At 47.0% G+C, this 24,752-nt stretch overlaps 7 protein-coding genes across 7 annotated transcripts; 4 read left to right on the plus strand and 3 right to left on the minus strand.

The window, feature by feature from the left end:
• Positions 1 to 421: 421 nt before the first annotated feature.
• F4822DRAFT_428054 (uncharacterized protein) lies at positions 422 to 1,169 on the minus strand (the record flags this gene model as incomplete). The annotated part of the gene is made up of 3 exons (XM_051460844.1): positions 422 to 633; positions 705 to 867; positions 945 to 1,169. The coding sequence occupies 3 exons, from the start codon at positions 1,167 to 1,169 to the stop codon at positions 422 to 424; spliced, it is 600 nt and encodes a 199-aa protein (XP_051315485.1).
• Positions 1,170 to 2,541: 1,372 nt separating this feature from the next.
• Positions 2,542 to 4,498, plus strand: F4822DRAFT_210810 (uncharacterized protein). The gene has a single exon (XM_051453854.1). The coding sequence runs from the start codon at positions 3,091 to 3,093 to the stop codon at positions 4,291 to 4,293; it is 1,203 nt and encodes a 400-aa protein (XP_051315486.1). The 5' UTR covers positions 2,542 to 3,090; the 3' UTR covers positions 4,294 to 4,498.
• Positions 4,458 to 6,415, minus strand: F4822DRAFT_442911 (uncharacterized protein; the record flags this gene model as incomplete). Its single annotated transcript, XM_051463047.1, has 3 exons — positions 4,458 to 5,160; positions 5,214 to 6,046; positions 6,101 to 6,415. 3 exons carry the CDS (start codon positions 6,413 to 6,415, stop codon positions 4,791 to 4,793), a joined length of 1,518 nt encoding a protein of 505 aa, XP_051315487.1. The 3' UTR covers positions 4,458 to 4,790.
• Positions 6,416 to 7,802: 1,387 nt separating this feature from the next.
• F4822DRAFT_442913 (Di-copper centre-containing protein) lies at positions 7,803 to 9,077 on the plus strand (the record flags this gene model as incomplete). Its single annotated transcript, XM_051463048.1, has 3 exons — positions 7,803 to 7,999; positions 8,073 to 8,235; positions 8,286 to 9,077. The coding sequence occupies 3 exons, from the start codon at positions 7,803 to 7,805 to the stop codon at positions 9,075 to 9,077; spliced, it is 1,152 nt and encodes a 383-aa protein (XP_051315488.1).
• Positions 9,078 to 13,073: 3,996 nt separating this feature from the next.
• F4822DRAFT_428058 (MFS general substrate transporter) lies at positions 13,074 to 15,993 on the plus strand (the record flags this gene model as incomplete). The annotated part of the gene is made up of 2 exons (XM_051460845.1): positions 13,074 to 13,364; positions 13,420 to 15,993. The coding sequence occupies 2 exons, from the start codon at positions 13,074 to 13,076 to the stop codon at positions 15,991 to 15,993; spliced, it is 2,865 nt and encodes a 954-aa protein (XP_051315489.1).
• Positions 15,994 to 17,077: 1,084 nt separating this feature from the next.
• Positions 17,078 to 19,722, plus strand: F4822DRAFT_399443 (MFS general substrate transporter). Its single transcript, XM_051457769.1, has 6 exons — positions 17,078 to 17,627; positions 17,709 to 18,054; positions 18,144 to 18,216; positions 18,279 to 18,434; positions 18,508 to 18,831; positions 18,903 to 19,722. Exons 1-6 carry the CDS (start codon positions 17,348 to 17,350, stop codon positions 19,527 to 19,529), a joined length of 1,806 nt encoding a protein of 601 aa, XP_051315490.1. The 5' UTR covers positions 17,078 to 17,347; the 3' UTR covers positions 19,530 to 19,722.
• On the minus strand, positions 19,723 to 22,761 carry F4822DRAFT_399444 (uncharacterized protein). Its single transcript, XM_051457770.1, has one exon. The coding sequence runs from the start codon at positions 22,522 to 22,524 to the stop codon at positions 19,891 to 19,893; it is 2,634 nt and encodes an 877-aa protein (XP_051315491.1). The 5' UTR covers positions 22,525 to 22,761; the 3' UTR covers positions 19,723 to 19,890.
• Positions 22,762 to 24,752: the final 1,991 nt, after the last annotated feature.

Genomic DNA, 24,752 nt, shown 5'->3' on the forward strand with positions numbered 1-24,752 from the left:
CGCCAGCATCAACAGGAACGATTTCAATTTATATATGCATTAGTAATGCTGGTATAGGTTCGCAAGGATGCATCCTGATTTAGTGATTATGTGGACATGAATGCTGATTAAATTTGTTAAGAATCTGGTGAGCACACCGCCTAAATATTAACACCTGGTAACAGCAGGCGCTTCATCTGCCTATACTACGAATAGAAATTTAGGCAATTCTTCGCGTCACATGCTACTAAAGAAGTCTACCTAGGTAGTTTTCTGGCCCCTTGATACGAGCATTCCACCACCTGGGCGCCTAACCACCCACGACGCTCCTGCTAGGTATCTGACCACTATTTTATCTGCATATATTCTCCCGAAGTTTACATACTTCCTCGTATATGTTAATAACTGAGTATTCAATGGACTATGAAAGCCATTTATCTTTTCAGAGAATCGAGGGTCCGAACACGCCCTCAACAATGTTAAGGCGATTTGTCGGCTCATCCTCCCAGCCGTATACCCCAGTATTCTTGCCATTGGACAGCCAGCACTGCCGCATGAGGTCATCTGCCTCCTCATGCATTTTTCGAGCCCTGGGAGCCTCGCGAATAAAAGGCTGAAGGGCCATGAGCGCCTTCTTTATCCAATGACGCCCTCCTATTTTCCGTGTTAGCGATCCGTGATTAAAGTGACGTCTCAGTCTGGATTAGGTAGATGAAGTAATGTACCTCGCCCGTCCTTTAAGTAATATATCAAAAGCTCCGCATCTTGCAGAGCCTCGACAATAATGCGCAAGGTAGGATTATCCTGAATCGGTCGCCCGATATTACATATTCCAAATCCGATCAGCTTCTTCCAGTCGTGGTCCTTATTAGTAGCCGCTGTGGGCTCCTCGGAGAGAGTTCTGGTCAGGAGTACGGCACCCCTATCACTCAGGGTGTCGTAAAGCTCAAGCGTCACCATCTTACCGCTCTTGAACTCGAGAGCGATCTTCCATTTGTTAGGGAGAGGGATGCGTCAGGAGATGGGAGGGCGAAGAGCCAGATAGATCCGATTTCTTGATTGAAGTAGTCAAGCCAAGCATCGTGTGAACCAGTCTTAGATATGAGGAAAAAGGCTTTCTTACCGAATTCGTACCGTGCGACCAGGGCGCTAGACCCGTCTACGGGTTGGCGAGCAACACAGGAGTCCATTCTTGGTAAGTTGAACAATCCTATCTTAGTGTTTAGTCTTTGTTTAATATATTAATGAAAGGAGTCCGCAGCTATAGGAGAGAAAGTGATGGCGGCTAGAAATGGGCTCTTTTTGTATAAAACTTCACATGCGGTCTGGACAATTTTCTGGCTTTAATAGCTGGAATATGCGTGAGGTAATTGTGTATTTCCATAGTGTTTGACCGTAACGTGGACACATGCCCCTTTTTCTCCTTTTAGATTGAATAGTTAACGCTAGGCACACTGACGCTCGTGACATTAAGTGAGGTGCTTTTTGGTGAGTAATTCAGCGAGCTGTTGTTTTAAGTTTAGAAGGTGTGCTCGACGGCGTCGCGGTCCGAAGCGTTGAAGGGTTGATGTTTTCTTGATTGGGTTGGGGTGGTTCACGAGAAGAATCGTATTTAGGGTCTCTTGCCGTTTCTTAGGTGATAACCTTTTTCCAAATGTCCCATATGTCGGTATCACCTATGTACCTAAGGTATCTTAACTAGCATATATTAGGTACCTAGGTAACTCTCGTAGATACCCACGAAGCATTGGTTTGGCGCGACTACCTGACATTGTCTTCGCGTCTCGTATCAACTAATCGTATTACTTGAATTTGCAAGAGTTAGTGACACTTCTTACCGCCCTCGTATTTAAATTATATTTTATGTCAATGGAATCGCGACGCACTATATATATTGGATTACTATAATCGTTCTAAGTTTTTCCTGGTCCGATAGCATATAGACCTCCAGGAACTAGCGATGTTTGAGTCTATTGAGTGACTGCTTGAAGTATGTGCGTAAACTGTGCATTTTAACTGTGCATGATGCAAAGCTTGTACGCTACAACTTAGATAGGCACTTACGTACGGTATTATCTCCTACCTAGCTGACTAGGTACACAAGACAATGTTCTAGAAAACCATAGTATTGGAACATCGAGGTTAATTGCTATTTGGATCATAAGCGTGGTTGAAACCGAGATTATTGGATTTGATTCCATTGTGTTGGAGGTTGGGACGGGAAGTACCCAAGTACCTTTCCGCCCTAACGAGGGTCCGAGCACCTGGCTCCTTACATTAAGTAAGCAGTCTAGCCAACAAAATTAGACCCCACCAACCCACTAACCTCGGTACTTATACGTACACCAACAAGAAAGTATCGCGATGCCACTTGTATCATGTTGACGCAAGTCAATTCGTATCCGCCGGGAAGCCTGCAGTGCATCTGCAAGAAGAAAATCGAGCCAATTGATAGGTAAGTACCTCCAAGTACCTAAGAAGGTAGGTGGGAAAATCTGGTTTCAATAGAAAAACTTGATTCGTAGATCGATCGATGCGACATTAAAAAACAAATAAATCAAACAGGACAAAATCATCCGCGGGGATGGGGACAGGCGGTTCGGTTCCTGTATGGCGTTTTGTACCATCAGCCCACCGATTATTTCTTAGACCAGGGAAGTAAGTCGACTTAATTGATCGATTGATTATTTCCCCTTCCCCTTCTCCTGAACAATTACCCAAAATAGGAGGCTGGGCCAGTAACAGTGGAGAACTCGGATCGCGGCCCAGCCTCCTCTGTTCAATAACAATGCGTACGTATACAATAGGGCCACATACTACTTACCAAACCACAATACGAAATTTCTTTCCTTGTTATCCATCATATATCAATTGAAATTTCAATTGAGTTGAGAGTCTCTTAATTTCTTCTATTCTTTTCTTTGTTTGTTCACTTCCTTCTCACTCACTTATCATATCATCATCCCTCGTATCTATCAATCCGCTTACACAAACCCACGCCCACACCCGCACCTTTACACAGGGCATTCCCTGTTTCCCGTGTCCCGTTTCCGCACACAGTAATATATCTGTTGGGCGCCCCCACAAAAACCCCCGTGGGATAAATTTAATATGAGCAGAATGTCCCATCCCACGGCCATGAACTCACCTTCCAGACCGCGCCCACGACAAGCACAACAAATACCACGTGACTACGACGACGGACTTCCACCAGCAATATATCATAACGGAGGCGGCGCGAAGCCTCCAGGCCCAAGTGGTCCTCCGCGATTTGATAGTCACGACGATTTTTACGATTTTCTGGATAGCAACCGAGGACCTATGCCCGGGCCATCCAGCGCCAACGCAAACGCTAGTGCTACATTGCAGGCGCCCCCTCCATCCCAGATGTCCCAGCAGCAGCAGCAGCAGCGCTTCGGACAGGGTGGTGGTGGCGGTGGTAGCGGAGGACCTAGTCCGACGCAGAGCAGACCGCCACTGACGAATTCGTTTCCCCCACAAGGAGGGGGGAGCAGTTCCGATCGTCCGCGGCCCCCAAGTTACTCCGGCAGCAGCCGATCTGAGGAAATGCTCGTAGCGGGCGATCGCAACAGCGTCGACAATTCGCGAGTCCAGCGCCAAAATGGGCGTCGAGGCGGCCCTAGCAAACCTGTATCAGGCCCGCGCCCACCAACCAGCAGTTCCGGAGGTTCCTCTCCGCCACGCACTTCATCAGGCTACGCCATGAACCACCCACAAATACAACAAGCGCAGGCGCAAGCGCAAGCACAATCCAAATCACTAAATGCAGACCCCGGCCTCTCGGTGCCTGGCGCAAGCCTCGGCGCCTCCATCCAGCGGCTCAAAAGCCCAAGTGTGATGGATTGCGTGCTGCAGCCTCTTGACCAAAAAGTGCGCGAGTACAATGAATTAATGTCACGAGAGCAAGATGAGATGGACCGACTCGATGCAGAACTTCGCGCGCTACAGGAACGCCGCGCAGATGCTGAGACACGCTACCTTGATGCTAAAGGCAAGCACGATGACTACAGGCGCCAATATGTCGATGTAGAGCGTGCACTACGTGGCGAGGGGTCTTTACCTCCTCCCACGCCCCGCGAGCAGCAGCAGCCCCCACCACCACAGAATGTGCCGCTTGCACGACAGCAGACACGGCCTATGAGTCTGCAGGATGACGATGACTTCGACGATGATGATGATTTGATGCCCCCGCCATCGGCGCACAGGCGCATCAATTCCCAGCAATCATTTGGGCGATCTTCACAAAAAGGAGGATCGGGACGCTTCCGGTTCAGCCTATTTGGGGGCAAGTAGACGAATCAACGACTCCCGATATGAAGCTCGATGCATGAGGGACGACAGGACTCAACTAGGAAGGGGAGGAGAAATACGACCGTAATAGGGTGGATTGGACTAACGACTTATGCTAACGTTTTTTGCGCTTCTTCGTCGCTATGTAATGATAGGGTAATGATGGCAATTAGAACCAGTAGATGGACGGCATGGAAAACGGAGTCAAGTCAAATCTACCTAATTTGAAATTATTTCCCGGCCTAATTTTGCACCCCCATGTTAAATTCCGAAGTGACGAAATTTGAATTGGACCATTGGAAATAAAAAGCTAAGTAGTGCCCCATAGCTAGGTACCTTCAATATTTCATTAGATATAAGCTCAACAGTTAAGGTTAGCTTCTATGGTTCGTCCTTTCGGGGACCTCCGTAGCGATGCCAGGCCCTCCTTCGAGTTTAGCAAACCGTCAAGCACAGTCGTTGGTATTGGCCGTTCGTAATATGTCGTCTTGGGATGGAATTTACCACTCGACTCCCAAGATGCAGAGTCTCTCGAGCTCGGATGACCATCCAAAGGCGAGAGTAACCCGCGAATAGAGAAGCTGCTCCTCAATAGCCCTCAGTGAATTATTATCGAGAAGAGTCAGGTCCTCCCAAGACTGTTCCACAAAATCGGCTTCGTGGTCTTCGTATGCTTGCGTCTCATTCTCGGTACCCCCAAAGAAAAGCTGGGACCAAGCTTCGGGTCGCCAAACAAGTTTGCTGCCGGCCATCGCACCACTTTCATCGATGACTGACCCAATAATGCGTGGGTTGGGTTCGAGTTCCCGTCGCGATTGGCAGTTCTTACAGATCGCGACGGCTTTATTGGCGTAAAGTGGAATACCGCAACTAAGTGGTTTGATCAATTTATAAGACCAGCGATAAAGCGCATGCTCACATACCATTCAAAGTAGCAAGCAGTACCTTTACGCCAATTTTCCATCAATTTCATTTCGAAGATAATGACGTTTAACTTCCCGGTGAAGGTAGCCTTTGGCTCGGAATGGCGGACCTGCTCTTCTACATCCGCAAGAGTGAACAGAATTCGAGCTGCGCCATGTTCGGCATCCCATGCACCGGAAGGGAAAGGAGTATATATACTCTGCTTCTTGGCCATGTCCTTTACTTTAGTTCTCAACCAATTGGCGTCGGGAAAATCGGGGTCTACGTCGACCATCGAATTGTACGCAATGCCGAGATCTACAGCTGTGCCCCTGGTGTAATGGGTAGGTTTGGAAATCAAGAGAATGGTTTGATTCGGGACCCAACTCTTAGCCGAAGGAACTTTATCCTCCCAGAGCTTCAGAACACAGGCTTCTGTGTCATCGAATACACCAACCTCTACCATATCGAGGATGTCCTGACGCTTCTTCGATTGAATTGTTCTACGTGGCCCGACACTTCTCACACAAACGAGAATCTTACCTTCCCCTAGATCGTATCCGGTTGAGAGAAACGCCTTCAAAGTCATAAGGCCAGGAAGGTACTCGTACGATTTCACGTTATATTCCAATGGACGTCGTAGAATACGGTCGCCTTCAGAGTTCGGTTCATCGCTGTGGATGATGATATGCGTTGCACCATTGCGCCCAGGATACAGAGCAGTGGCTAAGGCACAGAATGGAATGGGCCCTGACCCAGTATTGATCGAACCAGATATGAATGTAGTCCAGACTGCAACTCTTTGGCCGAGAAGTAGCTGATAATCCGATTCTTTGAAATAGTAGATTTTGACCTAGGAGTCCAGAGCATCAACATCAAAGAATATCAGCAGCGCCAATTGACGTACCGCAATGGCTCCCGTTCCGTCTGTTACAATAAGAAGATGGAAACCTTGCTTTCGATAATTAATTGAAAAGTTCACAATCCTTCCAGAAATCTGGTAATTGTGGGGGCCGGTCTCTAGAAGGGAGATGGGACATGCTTCATAATGCCGTGAGGGCTCCCAGGGGCGCGACAGAGGATTAAGCGCTACTTCGATTTCAGAGGATGTAAATCCATCTCCGGGCTTTCGCAAATTAGAAGGTTCATCATCTTCGGCTTGAGAGCCTGGAGGAACTTCCTTAGAAAAGAAGGATTGAATGGAAGGGAAAGGGACACTCATATTGACAGCGATATAGGGTCAAGCGTGACAGGGGGGATTCAATTGGGCTTAGACACCCTTCGTTGGAGAATTACTCAGGTAAGGTTGTGAGATGATTCATTTAGAAATTAATGAAGCAGCTTGGGAAATGACCTCGATAAGATCGTTTAGCCACCTCAATCAATTGCGACTTCCTCGCATTCTGACGAAGTTAGAGCGCACCTACCTAAATCCTCTATAAATAGTCACCAAGACCATATTAAGCTTAGGAAATTTTTAAATCGCAATTGAACGAGAAGGAAGAACTCAAGGTACTAAGGGCGACACCTACCCCTTCAAGTCGAGCTGTCAAGCTAGGGCAATTGCGACAACGCATATCAAAGAATTGACTTTTAATGCGCATATGCCTACCAATCATTTATATATATCTTCTTTTGAAACTTTTTTCTCAACGTTCGCCTATACATATATATGAACTATTCCCTGCGACGGTACATCCAATCGGAATCTCACCTTAAACAATTGCGCCGCAGTAGGAGCGATTGAAACTCAACCCAGCATATTCGATCCCTCCAAATCTGCACGGGTCCGACATATTCCTTTGCTCAAATTTCGGCTAACAATTCGGCGACTTGGTTGACTATAAGGCACCTCGGGACCGAATGAATATTCAGGGTTCTGATTGGCAACAATTGATACCTAGGATCCAATCGAGATGAGTGGCAGCGACTAGTCTCTTCGACTTTGTCAATAACTAAATCGAAACCGTCCTTGTATTCTATCAAGGGCGCACCATATATTCTTGGCAAGCATGTCAATCATTGTCGGCTCATCACCTAGGTTAAGTTGGTACTGAGGTAAGGAGACAGCTAAGAAGTGGTTGCCTTAGTTAAACAACACCACTTACTCAATCTATCAGTTTCGCATAGATTTATTGTATATACAGTCTTAAGCCGGGGCCTTGAACTCTATGACAGTCATAGTCTCATAAACGATAATCGGGAAGCTGACTGTTTCCCTATAACCTAGATTAAGCAAGCACACGGCAAGCCACGTGTAAGACACAAATATCTTGTGTCCTGTTACAGTGCTATGAGCCTAATACAGCGGCATCCATTTAAAAATTTTAAATGAGTATTGGTATTTTAAGATAGCTTCCTTCTAGACGCCAGGTTTCCTACCATTGGCCGCAGGTAAGGTGTTGGCTTATGATCGCACGGGAGATCTTACCCTGGGTCAGCTCCCGGGACCGAAGCATAACCACGATTTTACATGTAGGTGAGCGTATTTACATATGTAAATAGGTACCTATACAAGTCTATAATGTTTCTCACATCTCGTTAGATATGCCACTTCGCCTTTGTTTTCATTCCAACTCCTTACCCGCAGCTTATCTCTCCTAGGAACCATGCGCGGCTTCATCTTGGCTATAGCCGTCTCTTTGATGGCCCAGGTGTCATTATCAGCTCCCTATGGTGGAAATAGTAGTGGCATCCCTAAACCATCCGAATTCAAGAAGTTGGAGAGACAGTACCAAGCCAACATAAGAGCCTCTTTGGGCCTCCATGGATGTACAAAGAAAACCATTCGCATTCGCAAATCTTGGTAAGTGTATATCCTCTCTAGCCTCATGAAATGCTATGTAGAGTAAAGCCAGGCTCTAACGCATAGATAATAGGGACGACCTTGACATTGCGACAAGAACTGACTACGTCAGAGCTGTCAAGTGTCTAGCCTCAAAACCAGCCATCGTCGATAAAAGTTTAGCTCCTGGCGCCGTTAACCGCTTGGACGATTTTGTATATATACATGATAACCAGACGAACCGAATACACATTTCTGTAGGTCACCTCATGAATTGGACTCGGGTTATGCTAATACGGTATGTTAGGGCCCATTTCTACCATGGCATCGGATTTACGTATGGCAAATGGAAGAAGCATTGAGAAATGAATGTGGATATAAGGGGACAATTCCTTACTGGGATCAAGCCCGCTTCTCCCAAGATCCTTTAAAATCGAAAGTATTCGATAACTCCTCATTTGGAGGCAACGGAGAGTACCTTCCCAATGATCATGGACCATACGATATCCTCATTCCCGGGCTCGCTATCAATTTCACTACAACATACCCCGCCGGTACGGGTGGTGGTTGTGTCAAAGACGGGCCATTTGCAAACTTTCAAGTCAGTTTGGGCCCTACAGTTCAAAGAGCAGGCGATAAGTTCGGGTTCCAATCAAACCCGCGCTGTTTAAAGCGAAATTTCAATTTCGAAGCCAGTACAGAATCCCTTACTTGGGATAACGCGATCAAGATTCTAGAGGAGCCTGACATCGCGTCGTTCTATTGGAGTCTTGAGAACCTATGGCACGTTAAGTCGCACCAATTTCTTGGCAAGGACGGCCTTGATTTATTTACCTCGCCAAACGACCCAATATTCTACTTGCTACACTCCCAAATTGATCGATTGTGGGCGATATGGCAGGGTCAGGACTTAGAGGAGCGAACTTTTGCTATCACTGGCAATCGCACATTCTTCGGCATTCCGCTCGACACTGCGCCGAATGTCCCGCCTTCTAACGCTACCATCGAGGACGTTATGGATTTGGGGTATGGGTTTAGGCCCAAGGTTAAGGAAGGTATGCCTATGACTTCTGGTGGGAGATGTTATATGTATGAATGATCGAGTGGGGGTCACACGTATAGATGGATACTACCTACGATAAGTAAATATAGAGAGGAATGATAAATTATGTAACACTATAGCTTAGGTATTTAAATACGCTCTTATAATAAAACTTCAAATAAAGCTTGTGGTTGCATTTGCATTGATTGTTTTGATTTTTAATAAACATTCTGTGAATGTGATCGGAGTAAAGGGGGGAATAGGGGTTAAGGGGTTCTAAAATTTTGGCGAATGGACATCACAAACGATGAGGACCAATACCAAATCTCCCCAAACAATCGGTTCTCCATGGCCCATTATGGAGTAAGCCCACAGGTTATCACCCTATTGTAGTATCATTTTCTTTGAAGAGGCATAGTTTGTAGCCTACTTTCTTGGGAACTACACCTTCCTAATGTAGCGATTGCATAGTCACATTGCATTGTCGCTATAGCTTAATCCAACGACGACATCTTTGACTAACATGTCACCTAACTCTTCTTTTTCCAACTACCTAAGTACCTAAGTAATTGTCAATTTCTCATCTCTTCGTATAAGCACGCTTTCGATACGTATTCACTTAAATAGACACACGTGTGACTTTTAAGCACGCGATACCTCCCAGTGCGCTCTACTAAGTCAACATCCAAACGAGCTTCGTAAGGCTTGTTTAAGGCTGTGGATTCCATGGTTCAAGAGTATTAAACGGTTAGTTATTACAGTTCTAGAATTTTAGGCGTTCTTATGATTCGTTACCAAGGACAGGACAATTTTAACTGTGCGCCGGGGTAGTTCCACAAGAACTTACCAAGCAATTAATTAATAGCACTAATTTTATCATTTGTGTTTCATATTGAGAATGAAATTCCTAATTCTTGATTCTTTTATGTGTCTGCTTTCAATTTTACACGTGGTGAGCCCTACAGGGCATGTTGAAACCTCGAGAACATGTATGGAGTTCTCTATGGACCACCTAGATGCCCCGAGCGTATATGGGGTATGTTCTGATTGCTAGAACCATAGATACTGTCTATGTTTTAGTTGGCTAAGAGGTAACCTTGCTTATATTGACATACTGGCAAATTCCGTGCCTGAATTTCACAAAGAACTATATTCCGCAATAGCTTTATGGGGCATATAATTATGCCACCAGATATGTCAGAACTATGTTTTAGCTCAATTGCAATGGCGAATCACCATGAACGTTATAATAAAAGCTTTGACGTTGAATATAGTTCTGACGGCGGCTTGTCAAAGGTGATGGGTATGTGGAACCCTGGGATTATGTAATGAGGGCTTAACATCGAGTATATAACTTATAGCTATAGGTGTTATATGCTTGCTTGCCTGAATACTTGCATTAGGGATTGTGTCTGACTTGTTCCGTTTCCTAAGAGCAGAGTCAAAGCTCGCAGAGACGTCAAAGCTTTTTATCACGTTCAAGATAAGAACCCATTATTGTGGGTGGGTATTATAGGTATGAACCCAAGAATGGGTCAATAAGCCGTCAAGTTAAGAAAGATGATTGGACTTTAGGACTTTAGGGTTCTGATACACTTGTCAATTCTCCATTTATTATCTCGTGTAAGTTGTCTTTGTTGGCTTTCGTATACGTCTACCATTAAAGTCGTGTTCAGGTAGTAGTTCATAATGTTAACTTACCAAAAACGTTTTTAGAACTAAGAGTAATAATTTTACCCCTATTAGGGCTTCTATCGGTGCTTCTAGAATTAGAAGACAACTCATACAAGTCTTCCTTGGTTCAATGACGGGTTGCCTCGTTGAGATTGTGAAACCATCTGATGGCTTAACGTATGCAGTAGGGACTTCACAAGTACTGCTGCCCAAACTTTAATGGCTTCTAAACAAAGAGAGGAATTATGTTTTTGAATCTAGACTAAAATTAGCCCCCTAATCAAGTATGTAAGACGATAGAGTGAGTTGGTGTGTTTGTATCCTTTAATGGCAATCGTATGCTGAGAATTCGAAGTTGTGATAGTTGAAATTCTATAGGCGGATGCTACATATTTGTATAATTGGCTTGTTGTGTATCGAGACGGTTATAATGTTGTTAACCAATCATTAAGAAGCGATTGTAATACGGTAAAAATGCTACCCCAATATATCAACCGAATTACATTTCTCTCTGGTCTTAGTCAGCAGCCACAATTTGCAAATTCCCTAATTTCCTACCGAGAAACGCAACATTGGGTTGGGGGATTAGTACCAACGGCCACAAGTCAGGATTACCTACCTAGGTACTTAGGCACAGTAACCTGTTACGTCGTCAATTGAAACCCATTGTCTAGTAACATTGGGGTAGCTAGTCAGCCTTTGAATGAGATCTCGACTCGATTCGACTAGACTATCGAATCTCGGCCGTAACCTGGAATGTGTCGGGCGAAAGGTCTTTATGTGCGCAACTTTTCAACGGCCGAAACATGTCATTGACATAAGTAAGAACAAGGTGCCTAACTGCGCGCGAACAACCTCGAAAATGGTCGAAAAAGAAGCCAGGGAAGAAGCCAGTAATAGAGTTCGAGCCGTCCGAGACTAGTATCCCGTGTACCCTGTGCTGCCGTCACCCTAAAACGGTTTATCTCGTTAACTGTCCCAATCATGGAAACAACGCAGGAATGCGACGCGAAGGTGAATCTGGGGCCAATCTGGGGTAAAGTACCAACCATGTAATGTGGGGAAACTCTCCTCACCCTTGTCCGTTTCCAGGCGAAACAACGTCATCTGGCGGAAGCTAATAACTGGAAAGTCCCACCGAGCCCGAGTTTAGCGAGTTAGCGAGAACAACTGGGTCCATTCAGCTAGCAAATTTTTTTTCTTTTCTTCCTTTTCTTCTCTCTCTTCATCTACCAGCTACATGAGCTACATACGCTACATGTCTACATGTACAAACTAACGAGATGTTGGGTGCACTAAGTACAACTAATACTTGCAGCGGGACTTGCACCTGATCCGTTCATGGGAATTAATCCTTCCTTCTTGGCTTCATCAGCTTACCTACCAGTACCCTTGCCTACTAAACTTCATAGTGTTAAATATGGAGGGGGCTATTTTCTTGGTAGGAGGAGGTTGGTACATACTAAAAAAAAAAACACTCATTACCGACGCCCAGAATCAATTAGGGTCATGTCCCGGTACATAGTAGGTAATTGTGCCAGCCGAGAAAAGGGCCATTTTACCTTACCTGCCTGCGGCTTTTCTGGCTTTTCTAGTTTGGTATGGTAGGTTCTTTTTTTCTCGTCCTTTTTTCGAGTTCCCCCCTCCCCATTGCACCCATCGCGCCCATCGCACCTCATCGTACATACACGTATATACACGTATACACGTATACAGTTAGGTACGCATTTACTTCCCTTACGCACTTAACGGACACAAACAGGTCTTTGTGCATCCGTTTCCATTTCTGTCTTCTTACTCGCCTCTTCTCTCTCCTTTCTTCCTCGGTCCGGTAATCATTGTCCTCTTAACTTATGGCGGTCGCGGGGTAGGCGGTCTTGTCTGCCTCGCTACACAGCAATACCTCAATACCTCATTTGTCTCCTCACCGCTCTAAAGGAAATTCGGCTTACCTCTTTTCATCTTTTTGCCTCCTCTCTCACTCCTCTTTTTTCGTTAATTCGTCACCTTGTGTAATCCAATATATAAATTTCTGTCGCCCTGGATCGTTTTCGTTAAATCGACATACCTAGAGAGCCGAAACACTTTATTGATCTCGTCGACAGCTCGACGACGAATCCGGTCTCGACTTCGCGGGACCTTGTCACCTGCATCTTATATAGACACCCCGGCTGCGAGCCAGAGTGTCACATGTTCCCATCCACTTAATGTTCTCACGTAGAATAATAGTTTCGGAAGCACGATCGTCTTAACGGATCCGCTTCTTCAAATACACTATAGTTCGCGTCCACTCGAGCAAATATCTCCCCCGAGGAGCTGATACGTTCTAATGGCCTTGCTGGAGGATCCTAGTCGCACAACGACATCACCGTGCTCAAGATGTCGCCAAACAGTTTTCCCAATCGTGGTCCGGCGGTCTTCGGTGTGACCACTTGGACCCTCGTCCTCGCTAGTTGTATTGTCCTTGCTAGGCTATTCTGCCGAACTCGTATCGTACGAAGCGTTACCTGGGACGATTATTTTATCGTTTGCGCCTGGATTCTAGCTATTGCTCTTAGTCTTGCTATCGATTTGGGTGCTAGTAAGGGGCTTGGTCGACACGATGAGAATGTACCACCTGAAAATTGGAATGAGTTGCGGCGTTGTGAATATGTCTTCTCGGTCCTATACGTAAGTTGAATCGTGCGATGGCCTCTATTTAATTTGAAATCTGACCTCATGGCAGAATCCCGCCTTGATGGCAACAAAGACCTCCATTCTGATATTCTACCTCCGCCTCTCCAAGAATACTCAAAAAGTGTTGCGGTTAGCATCGTGGGCTATCTTGGTCATTGTTAACTTGGCCGGCACGGTTCTCACCTTAATCAATATTTTCCAATGTCGCCCGGTTCAAGCAGCGTTTGATCCGTATCCTAATCCGGCATACTGCGTCCCGTTGCTTACTGAGTTCATATGCTCAGCGCCGGTTAACGTCGTAACAGATCTAGCGATCCTTGCTCTGCCGTTACCCGTACTTACTAGCATGAGGCTACCTCGACGACAGAAAGTTATCTTGATATTTACGTTTGCCTTGGGTATCTTTGTTACTGTGGTCGATGTCGTTCGAATCTACTACCTGGAACAAGCTATCACTCAGGTTTCCTCATCGGTTTCAGACACCCCTGCAGCAACTTTCGGAAATTCACCCCAGTTCGCTTGGAATGCGTCCCTTTCGCTTATGTGGTCTGCCGTCGAGGTCAACGTTGGTATAATTTGCGCGTGTATCCCGACGCTAAAGCCGTTGATTCGCCGCATCTTACCCGCCATGTTGGTCGACCCCAACCGGACTCAAACATATGAGAAGGACACTTCAACCGACGGGAATGGTAGCTCCAATAACGGGCGGCCAGCAACTCCGGGTCTGTTTGGTGAAGACCATGTTACACCACCAGCTCAAACGCATGCAGGAGGTAGTCAGGAAAGTCAGGTATCCGCGATCGATTTCCTTACAACACCCGATATGGGTATGAATGGGCATCACCCGCCTCCACTCGATCGATCACCAACGGTCTTAACGAGCGCTACTGGAACATATTCGATGATGGAAAACTCGGTTTATTTCGGGTTTGTGAACATGCGTCGACCAAAAAGCATGATTAGGACCTCCGTTCGCGACTCGTTTAAATATTGCACCATAGTCGTCATCCTATTTTTGCTCTGGGGTTTCTCCTACGGTCTCCTGAATCAGCTCAACAACGCAGTTGCCTCGGTTTCGGGGATGTCGATTGCCGAAACCATAGGGCTCTCTTCAATTTACTTTGGAGGTGGATACCTGGTTGGTCCTTTGCTCGTTGGCGAGTGGATCCTTCGACATGACGAACATTCCAGGTCGAAGAGGAATAAGAACGGCCCAGATCAGATTGGCGGTTATCGAGCGACGTTTATAGTAGGCCTCTGCTTTTATGGTATAGGGACGATTATGTTCTGGCCTAGCGCCGTTCTTTCGTCGTTTGCTGGGTTTATGATCTGCAACTTCGTCGTCGGGTTCGGCCTCGCGATCATCGAGACTGGAGCCAATCCATTCATCGTATTTTGCGGTCCAATGGATTATGCGGAGATGAGACTTTGTTTAGCCCAAGGGATTCAGGCCATCGCCACAGTTTTGAGCGGGCTTCTAGCTCAGAGAGTCTTCTTTACCGCGCTCGACACCCCTGGTAGCGCAAATTCGTTAGCGCTGTTAGATGTCCAATGGACATACTTGGCTATTACACTCCTCTGTGCGGCGCTAGCTCTCTTCTTTTACTATATGCCATTACCGGAGGTTACCGATGCCGAGATGGAGAATTCGACGCGTTATCTCCCAATCGACCCTAAAAAGCGCAGCTTTGGTGGCATGGAGCTTCGAACTTGGTCGTTAGTCCTAGCAGTGCTAGCCCAATGGACGTATGTTGCCGGCCAAGAGAGTATGAGTATTTTCTTCAATGAAATCATGACTCCGAAGACTCTTGTACAATCCTCCACGGGCTCTAATGCCACTACCAATTCAACCACCCAGACGGCACCGGAATCATTAGAGCCCCCACCAGGTCTCACGCTTTCCATTCCCAACTACCTTCTCATCGCACATACCGCTTTCGCGGTTTCACGATTTCTCGCGGCGTACCTCGCTTATTTATCTCCAACACATCCGAAGGTTCCACAGCCACGCACAATACTAAGCATCACCACCGGACTTAGCATTGTATGTGGCATTTTAGTGGCGGCCCTCCGTCCGACTAACCCAAATTTACTTGCAATACCGGTATTGCTATTTTTCTTTTTTGAGGGTCCTATGTGGCCTCTTATTTTTGCACTAGGACTTCGCGGTCAAGGCAAACGTACCAAACGAGCCGCGGCTTGGATTACTATGGGGGCTTCTGGGCCAGCTTTCTGGCCATACGTGATATATGCGATATTTGAACGGGGAGGCAATATCCAAATAGCCTTCATTATTGTCCCCGCTTTACTCGTTGTAACCGGATTCTTCTCCCTCTTTTTGGATTTGAAGCGAGATGCCCGAGCTCTGGTTGATGCCCGTGTTGGCGCCGAGGATCAATCTAAAATTCAGGATCGTGCTAACCGGGACGTGGACCTCGACGCTATCCTTGCGGCGCGACGTAGGGCATCGATAGCTGGACTTCCACCCGATGACGAAAAATCCGGTTTCCTCAAACGACTATCGATCGCATTGAGTAAAGGGAGCACCGCACTTCCTGCACGAAGAAGCTCCGACCAAACGGTCAATGAGCATCGTGAGGCGAACGCTGCCAGTCCTGGATGAAATAGAACGAATTATGACGAATTCTAAATCCAATTAGCAATAATGCTATCACCAATATACCATTGGCACCCTCTTCGGATCGGCCAGCCCTCCGAAATTCGAAGGTCGCTCAATTGGTTATTATGTGGGGGAGATCGAAACACGGCACCTTGTAGACATATAACATTGCCTAAAGTCTACTTTCGTGGCATCTTCTCTCATTCCCCGGAGCTCTATTATCAAGTCTCCGACAACAAGATATCGATGTTGATATAGAATGTTGATTCTCATTCTGGGCGATATCAACACGTCGTAGGCTCGGGGATTCCGTGAACAAACAATGTGAAATCACGGAGCAATGCACGAGCTTGCCAACCCGGCCTATGCTAACACGATCCCGGTAGACTGGCTTGGGAATAAATTAGAATGGAAACAATCTTATCTCAATGATCAATTGTGTTCTGAGGCATTAGGTTCGGAGGTGCCCGATACTACGAGGCTCGATTGAAGATCTCGAATTTGGGTTATGGTCCCAATAATTAAAGTCACTCACATTCAAGCCGGAAATTGAAACGAAAATTCATCAGTCGGCTTATCTACAATTCTATACGACAGGACTACGTCAAATTAAAAGGGTTAATTAAGCATTACACTAGCTATAGCAGGGCGACGGTGTAACTCTAAATGGGTTACGAAACGTTATCTATGATGCTTTAGGTACCCTAGGTATTTATATGGTTGGACATAGGTCTTTAGTGATACCCATTCATAGTTGAAAAAACAATCAATTCATATTGTCAATTGACTCAAGTAGTTCTTGTCATACGTGATAAGTATCTAGATAGGCGGCTTATGGCTGAAAGAATTTTCTCAATTCTATCCGAAGGGCGCGGATCTCTCGGTGTCCGAATAGGGGCCAATTAATAATGGTTGTGTCATATAACATAAGCTAAGCGTTAGTCTCATTACTGTCACGTACTTACATTTTTATGTAATTATACCTAGTTGTATAGAGAAAGTAGGTATAGTATTCTATGCGAAACCTGGCTTTTCTAGGCTAAGTTGCCTAGTTCCGAAGACGTGGACTTGATTGATACCAGTAAGTACCTAGCAAGCTTACCAATCCAATCGGCTAATACGCAATAGGAATCTCAATCATTATCTTTCAATTCTACGACATCATGAGTCTCTTTAAGATTGTTTATTTACTAGATTTAACCTTATTAGATTTCTTCTTTTATCGGATTGATTATTCTGTATGAGGGAATTGACAGGAAATAAGTTGTCATATTAGAAACTCCGGGAATAGCATCTACAGCTGCAGCCATTCTCGCATATCGGCGGGCCGGGGGATCCGGAGTTCTTGACTTTCATCATGACGATCCAGCCGGAATCATCTGGCAGCTCTGTAAAGAATGACCTGAGAGAAACTGTCGAATCTAGGGATACCCCTTCGATAGATGGCTCTGCTACAGAGGACACGCCGCTCCTGCGGTCCGAATCCGACTCTCATGTCGCGAGCAGTGCATCATCCGCGACATCTGGCCCGTCCCAAGATGAAGTGCTATCCGACTTAGATACGCCCAATCAGAAAGTCAGTCGAGGAAGAGCCGTAGCTATTATCCTCAGCGTCTACCTCCTGATCTTTCTCCAAGGTAGGCTATCCGAATCCGCGCCACCTTATATAAAACCCCCGCAAGCCATGTCTCATATACTAATTTATGACCCCCACGTAGCAAGTAACATGTCGGGTATCACCATGGCGCAGTCCATCATAGCTGAAGACTTGGATGCGTACGAGAACGCCATGTGGTTTACAACAGCGTTCTTGGTCGCTATGTCGTCGACCACACCCCTAACTGGGAAATTGGCATCTATCTTTGCGCCCCGCTCTATGGCTTTGGTTGTTGCGACTTTGTTTGCTATCGGTTGCCTCGTCACGTCGCAGGCCCATAGCTTTCCCGTGTTCATACTTGGTCGTGTGATCACGGGTATGGGCGGTGGTGGTTCTACGGCTTTGGCGATTGTGCTTATTCTTGAACTGACGACGAAACGCCAGCGAGGGTTGTATGTTGGGTTAATGTAAGTCAGCACGACCCCTCTTCGTTTCGATACATCCGATCTTGTTTGGTGTAAGAGGGGTAGGTAGGTGGCTGATCTAGTGGTTTTAGGAATGCTGGCTTTACCACAGGAGTCTCCTTGGGGGCTGTATTCTTCGGTGGGTTGATATCGGCTACTGGCTGGGTGAGTGTGCTTCCTGTCTCTGATTTTTGGGGGGGCACTTACTTACCTATATGATCGTCTAGAGGGCTCTTTTCTGGATCCAGGTTCCACCAAGTTTATTGGCGGGACTGGGGATTTACTTCAGTATCCCAGGGTCGTTTTCACCGAACCAAAGTTCCAAAGAAGGCTCGCTGGTCACGAAACTTAAGCGGATTGACTACCTCGGTGCCCTGTTCTTGGTGAGTTTAAAGCTACCTAGATACTACCTAAGTAATGTAGTTATGCATTTTATGCATTGCTAATTATTCGTAGACTGCTACTGTCGTGTTTTTCCTGTTTGGATTGTCGAACAACATTCAAGCCATCCCGCTCGTCATTTCATTAGCGGCTCTTATTATCTTCGTTCTGATTGAGTACTATGTCGCCGTCGATCCTATTGTTCCAATCACCGTTATCCAGAATCGCGGCGCTTTGTTAACTTGTGTTGCTCAGCTCGGGTTCATGGCGGCAAGGTGGACGGTTCTCTTCTATGCCCCAATCACAGCCCTTGCGGTACGGGGTTTCCCTCCCGCAGCTAGCGGTAGTATCCTTATACCGACGAATCTTGGCTTTGGTCTTGGTGGGCTACTCATCGGCGTAAGTCTTTCTGCATCGTTTAATTTCTAACCCTTATTAGCTTTTGATTTGATTATTAATATTTTTCCTAGTGGTTACACATTCGCCATACTGGAAGTTTCTGGTTATCATCTCTCGTCTCTTTTATCCTCTTCGCTGCGAGTCTATTTGTTCTCTCTTTGCTCTCGACTCCCGACATCCCCATCGCCCTATACGTCGCGATCGTATTCTTAAACGGTCTCTTCACCGGAGCAGCATTAAATTACACGCTTGCGCACCTGTTGCATTTAACACTGCCAGAGACGCATTATGTAGCGACCAGCCTACTCGGTACCTTCCGCGGATTTGCCGGCAGTTTTGGCAGTGCGATCGGCGGCGGTATATTCGCCAGGACTCTAAGGGAAGCTTTGGAGAATGGCTTCAGAGCGATTGATGGTTCGGATGACCTTGAACCGGGACGTAGCGATCTCATCAGAAAGCTCATTGGAAGTCCTGCTTTGGTGTATAATGGCGGCCTCGATGATAAGGAGCGGCAAGTGGCTGTACAAGGCTACGTCGATGGACTGAGGGTTCTATTTCAAGCCGCTGTGGTCCTGTCCATCATCGTCTCGGTCGTTCAGGCAGCTACGGGACGGAAAGGTCCCGTAGATAAGGTTGAAGACCAGGAGACAAGAAGCAGAAGCCGCCGACACGATGAATTGGGTAGTGATCAACAATGATTACATATTTCATAAGTAGGTAGTATCTTGGGAACCGAAATGTCATATTACAAAAGGTCACGGTCATAAAGATAGAGAGAGAATATATGCAAAACAATCGTTTATTTACTCCTATGTATTAATGATGTTATATATGCAAGCTATAAAACAGATAAAATCTAAACAATTGCGAATGAACAATCGCGAAAACATTCGTACTAAATTAAAAAAAGAAACATAAACTCCAGAAGTGAAGAATAGATAAAAGGTATGGATTTTCGCAGTGGGATGGGTCATTGTCTGCTTGGTTGTTCCCGACTCATCGACATTTCTAGTCGATCTTTGTCGTTGGTTTTGGTCGTCTTTACACCCTGTTGGGGATTTACTCTTCCTCCGGGTCGTATGAGTCAAACGAATTTCCTAGGACTAGGCGACAGACCGCGAAGTACTCCCGCAAGGCAGCCTCGCCATTGTTTTGTGGCAAAAGGTTGGCTTCATCGGTGTAGGCTAGAGGGGTAACATGGTAAGTAAGACGAGCCGTAGGATCATATTCGTTGATTGAGTTCCTGAGGATATCTAATCCGTTGAGCATCATGATGAAAATTTGGTCTCTAACTGCGGGGTTTGCGCCCTGCTCACGGATAAGATGTAGTGCCATTGCATATCTCCTATCCATGATTGCGCTTTCGACGGGCGTCAATCCCCACGCAGCCCGGGCGTCATTGACGTCCCATAGTTGTGGTACCCGTCGCGTTAAGTCGAAGTTAACCATAACATCGTTCGGAAGTGCGCCTTGAGGTAGCGTCAGCGCTGGAACGTGATTGATATCGAACCCGGGGAAAAGTTGGTATAGCTGCCGTAATCGCGTCATGCTGTTTGAATTGATTATATCATAGACTACTTGGATAGGCACGACCGTAACATTGCCGTGATTATGCAAGTAATCTACAAACTCAGCAGCGGTCATGTTGTGGTGCGCGTCGCGAATGGCCGAGTAGTAGAGACGGCCTCGGATATTCGGATAAGGGTCAAGGGCCCGATTGAATGTTGACCAGAAGTCTTCGGCTCCCTGAATCCTAAGGTAAGCTAATGATAAAAGGAAATTGATCAACTCATGTGAGCCGTGGGGCGCTCGGTCAAGCATTGCCTGAAGGACAATTCTGGCGTTGGTGACATTATTGTGCATGACATCGAACAAAATTGATGCCTGCATCTGGACTCCTTCCATAATCAAATCGCGAATCAACTGCTCCCTTCGTTGAACGAATGTCCTTCTAGCTTCATAGCGCGCCAGGCCAAAGTTATGGGCGACAACGTTCTGAACAAGGTGTCCGACAACAAATGGCATCGCTGGGTTAGTGGGAGCGATAGAGTGACCGCCGAATACTGCGGCCAAATCCTCGAGGTAGGTTCGGAGTGTCGTATCCATCCCATGGTCGATCACCCTTCTGAATGGTTCATTCAATTGCCCGTCCGCCTCAATGGTAGGGGTTAGGTGCATTCTTCGCATGTAGGTTAACATCATTTCCTCCACAAGACGCAAGGGCTCGAACTCAGGGGAATCCCACGGAACGTCATCATAAGGTAGCCAGCGGAGCCGATCGTAAGTTTCGAAAAGATAGTCCAAGGTACCACCATGTCCTGTGCCCCTTATAATGTATAAGGCGGGTGTATTGCGTAATTCCATTTCTGCGCCTAATTCGAGGAAAAGCGCAAAGTAATCGGCTCTTCCAAGGGCGATAGAGTGCATTAGCGGTGGCAGGAACGGCCTATTCACGTACATATTGTTAATGATATTAACTGCGATGCTCTCGTACGCATGCACAAGTTCATTGATGAATTCTGCACTACGGCCCTGGTTGATAGCGACTGTGAGAAGCGGCAATTCATCATTCGGGTTGAAATTAAGCGGTGGGCCCGCTCCTGGAGGGTATAGGACCAGCCTGTTTTGCTGCCTCTGAGCTTCCCATCTGTAGATGTCAATATGTACATCCGACCGGAAGATATTGGGAAGCGAATTCGCCAGACTCAAGCGTTCTTGAGGAGTAAGTGACTCAACAATATTGATAAGTATTTCGTTGGGCAGATCTGCTAGACCAAGCGGTTGCCGAGGAGGTCCTCCAGGATTGAATGGGGGTTCTTCAGGGCCATTAGAACTCGAAGAGCTAGAAGAGCTAGAACTTGAAGAGCTAAATGGAGAGCCGAATGGAGAGCCGCCTCGAGAACCGCGTGGAGAAACGCCTGGAGGACTGCCAGGAGGACCACCAGGACCACCAGGACCATTAGCACCATTAGCACCATTAGCACCGTTGACACCGTTGACACCGTTGACACCATTGACGCCATCAGGGTCTCCAAAGCCTCCAAAGCCTCTAAAGCCGGTAACGGTAACGTTACTAGGACCACTAGGACCACTAGGAACGCTAAGGCCGTTTGGAAGGCCGTTTGGAAGACCATCAGAACCACTAGGAGGGCTAGTGTCATGAGGAGGGCTATGACCTGGTGATGAGGCAGGTGAAAGATCCATTGGACTGGGGGTATCACCTGGTGATGTAGGAATAAACTCTATTGAATGGAAACCGCTGACAGGTCCCGGAAATCCAGCTTGTCCCTGTGGTCCCGCCGGCCCAGAAGGACCCGATGGTCCAGGGGCTCCAGGAGGACCGGGTGGCCCCGGAGGACCTGGAGGACCAGGAGGGCCTGGTGGACCTGGTGGACCGGGAGGACCTTGGGGTCCCGATGGGCCCGCCGAACCAGCTAACACCGATAGACCAGAACCTCCGGCAACGCAAGTACAACCACTGGCTTTACATTCACAACCAGGACCGGGCGGGCCAGCAGGACCCATAGCTCCACGGTCACCTTTATCACCCTTATTGCCTTTGGGACCTTGAGGACCAGAAGGACCACCCGGTCCAGCAGGCCCGGATGGACCCACATTACCATCACTACCGGCAGGACCGGCAGGGCCTTGAGGGCCGATATGATAGACAGAAAGATCTACGTCTTCACCCATGGTAACGTCGGACCCAAGTTGATCCGCCGTCGTTTCAACGGCCCCCCCTTGTGGTTGAGACTGTTTATCATCGCCGTCATTGACGTCATTACCAGAACCGGAACTAGGACTATTGCTGCCCTCAGGGGTATTATAAGGGGGGGAGCCTTGACTGCTATTGCTGGGTTGAGGGGGGCTACTGGGGAAAGTATTATGAATTGGACTGCCAAGCTGGCTAGGAGAACTTTGAGTAGAGACCTTCACAGAAGAGTTTCCAAAGACAATAGATTGAGCAGTATGTGATCCCCCACTGACGCTGAGTTTTGAGAGCTCCCTTACAAGAGCTGGGTCTTGAGGACCCTTGGCAATCGAAGCAACAGAAACGGGCGCGCCTGAGTTGTCTTCAGCGCTCTTACTGCTCCCGTTGCTCTTGGCGCTCTTGACGCCCTTATCGGTTGATTCGCTATCCCACGCGGGAGCGTTGGTGGCGTGTCCAAAAACACCAGAGAAGGCGGTCGTAAACTGAGGGCCTTGAAAAAGACCCGGTTGCTGACCGCCGGCGCCTGCTGCCGGACTGCTGCTAGAGAAGGGACTGGAAGAACCTCCCGATAACAGAGGGGCGCTGCTGCTAGGGTAGGGACTAGACGCCGACAGGTTCTCAGTAGGACCCAATTTCGGAGGGGTATTAGGGGGGTGTTTAGGGGCAACCTTCAAAGAGCCACCAGAGGAACTAGAGCTAGCTTTTGAGGAGCCTTTCTGCGAATTGGCATGACCACCACGAATAGACGGTGGACGTAAGCTGGGAGTGCTCTGAAGATTTGGAACCTTAGGGATGCTGGCAGGAGCACTTCCGGCGGGAGGATTCACCACCTGAGGAGGAGAATCGCTGTGAGGACTAGCTGTCGTAGAAGTAGGCGTTGGAGCACCACCGTCATCGGTGGAATCCGTATCTAAAAGAGCTTCAAGACGACTATAAGTCGTGTTGGCATTTTGCTTAGCCTGTCTAGCGAGACTTAGTGCGGCTGGGCTCGTCTTTTTCATGATTTTGCCCTTGCTCCCCAATGTCTTGCCCAACAACCCCGTGACACTGATTTCCCCTTTGGTGGATTTGTCGGGTTTGGCAACCGCCTTCTTGGTAGGTGACGATTTCTTAGACTTATCAGTGTTGTTAGTTGGGATTGGCGAACTGTTCTCTATTCCACTTGCCCAGTCCTTATATGACATGCCGCGATACGGGTCGAGATCGGGCTGGCCATCGCCGGGTTCTCGGCGTGGAACATCATTATCGTGTTCAACCATGACTGCGAGTCTTATCGTTGGATACTTAGGAATGTAGGTAGCTAAGAAGAGTAAAACGTTGAGAATATTGTAGATATGCTTAAAATGCTTAAATGGTTAACTTTCTGTAAGATCAAATACTCAAGATATAATCGAATATAGTTCTGAAGTTGAATTGACCCAAGAAGCCACAGATTTACTCTGTTTTATATACATCTGGCGTCGAGAAACAACTGAACATGGTCAACTGCCATCGTCAAACATAACGTTCAACGCGCGGATGGATACCGTTTCTAGTGTCGATATCCGGAATGGCACTGTGTCCTGCTGTCAAAGGCATCAAGTCGACAGCCACCTTGACAATGCAGAACAATACAGAACAATAGCTTTGTCTCCGTTTAAAGAGGATGCGCAACAAAATTAGTGTTCCCGGATTTATTGTACTTAGAAAAATTCATGGCTGTTCTTCTCACCAAAACATTGATAGCTCTCCTCAAACCCATAGTTAGACCAAACCTCATAAACACCTACTTAGGAGGTAAGAGGTATCTAGATACCTGGGTAGCTGTAACCCCTCGATTGTAGTCTCACTTAAAACATATAAGTGCTTTCCCCCGATTCTTACTCCTGATAGAGCGATTGTTAACGAACGGAGTTGACTTATCTAGAAAGGCGTATATTGAAGTTTTCCTAGTTGGGTCATCGTGTTGTTATTGCGCGCGGGTTGTGTCGACCGCCGTAGTGAGTTCACCCCTTATTTCTATAGGTCAGTTAATTGGGGGTTCTACAATGAGCCCCCATTATGTCAGATTCCTATCCTCCTTGTACCAAGTCAACACGGCATTACGGCCCCGCGTTCAGGTTATTCCCAGGAACTAGGCGAAGACCTCTTGTATATGCGGCTATCCACCCAAACATAAGTTCCAGAAAGAAATCAACACATTAATTAACCCCCCCCCAAAAAAACGGGA

The sequence above is a fragment of the Hypoxylon trugodes genome, assembly GCF_022578975.1.
Source record: "Hypoxylon trugodes strain CBS 135444 unplaced genomic scaffold F4822scaffold_4, whole genome shotgun sequence".
Classification (NCBI taxonomy): Eukaryota; Fungi; Ascomycota; class Sordariomycetes; order Xylariales; family Hypoxylaceae; genus Hypoxylon; species Hypoxylon trugodes.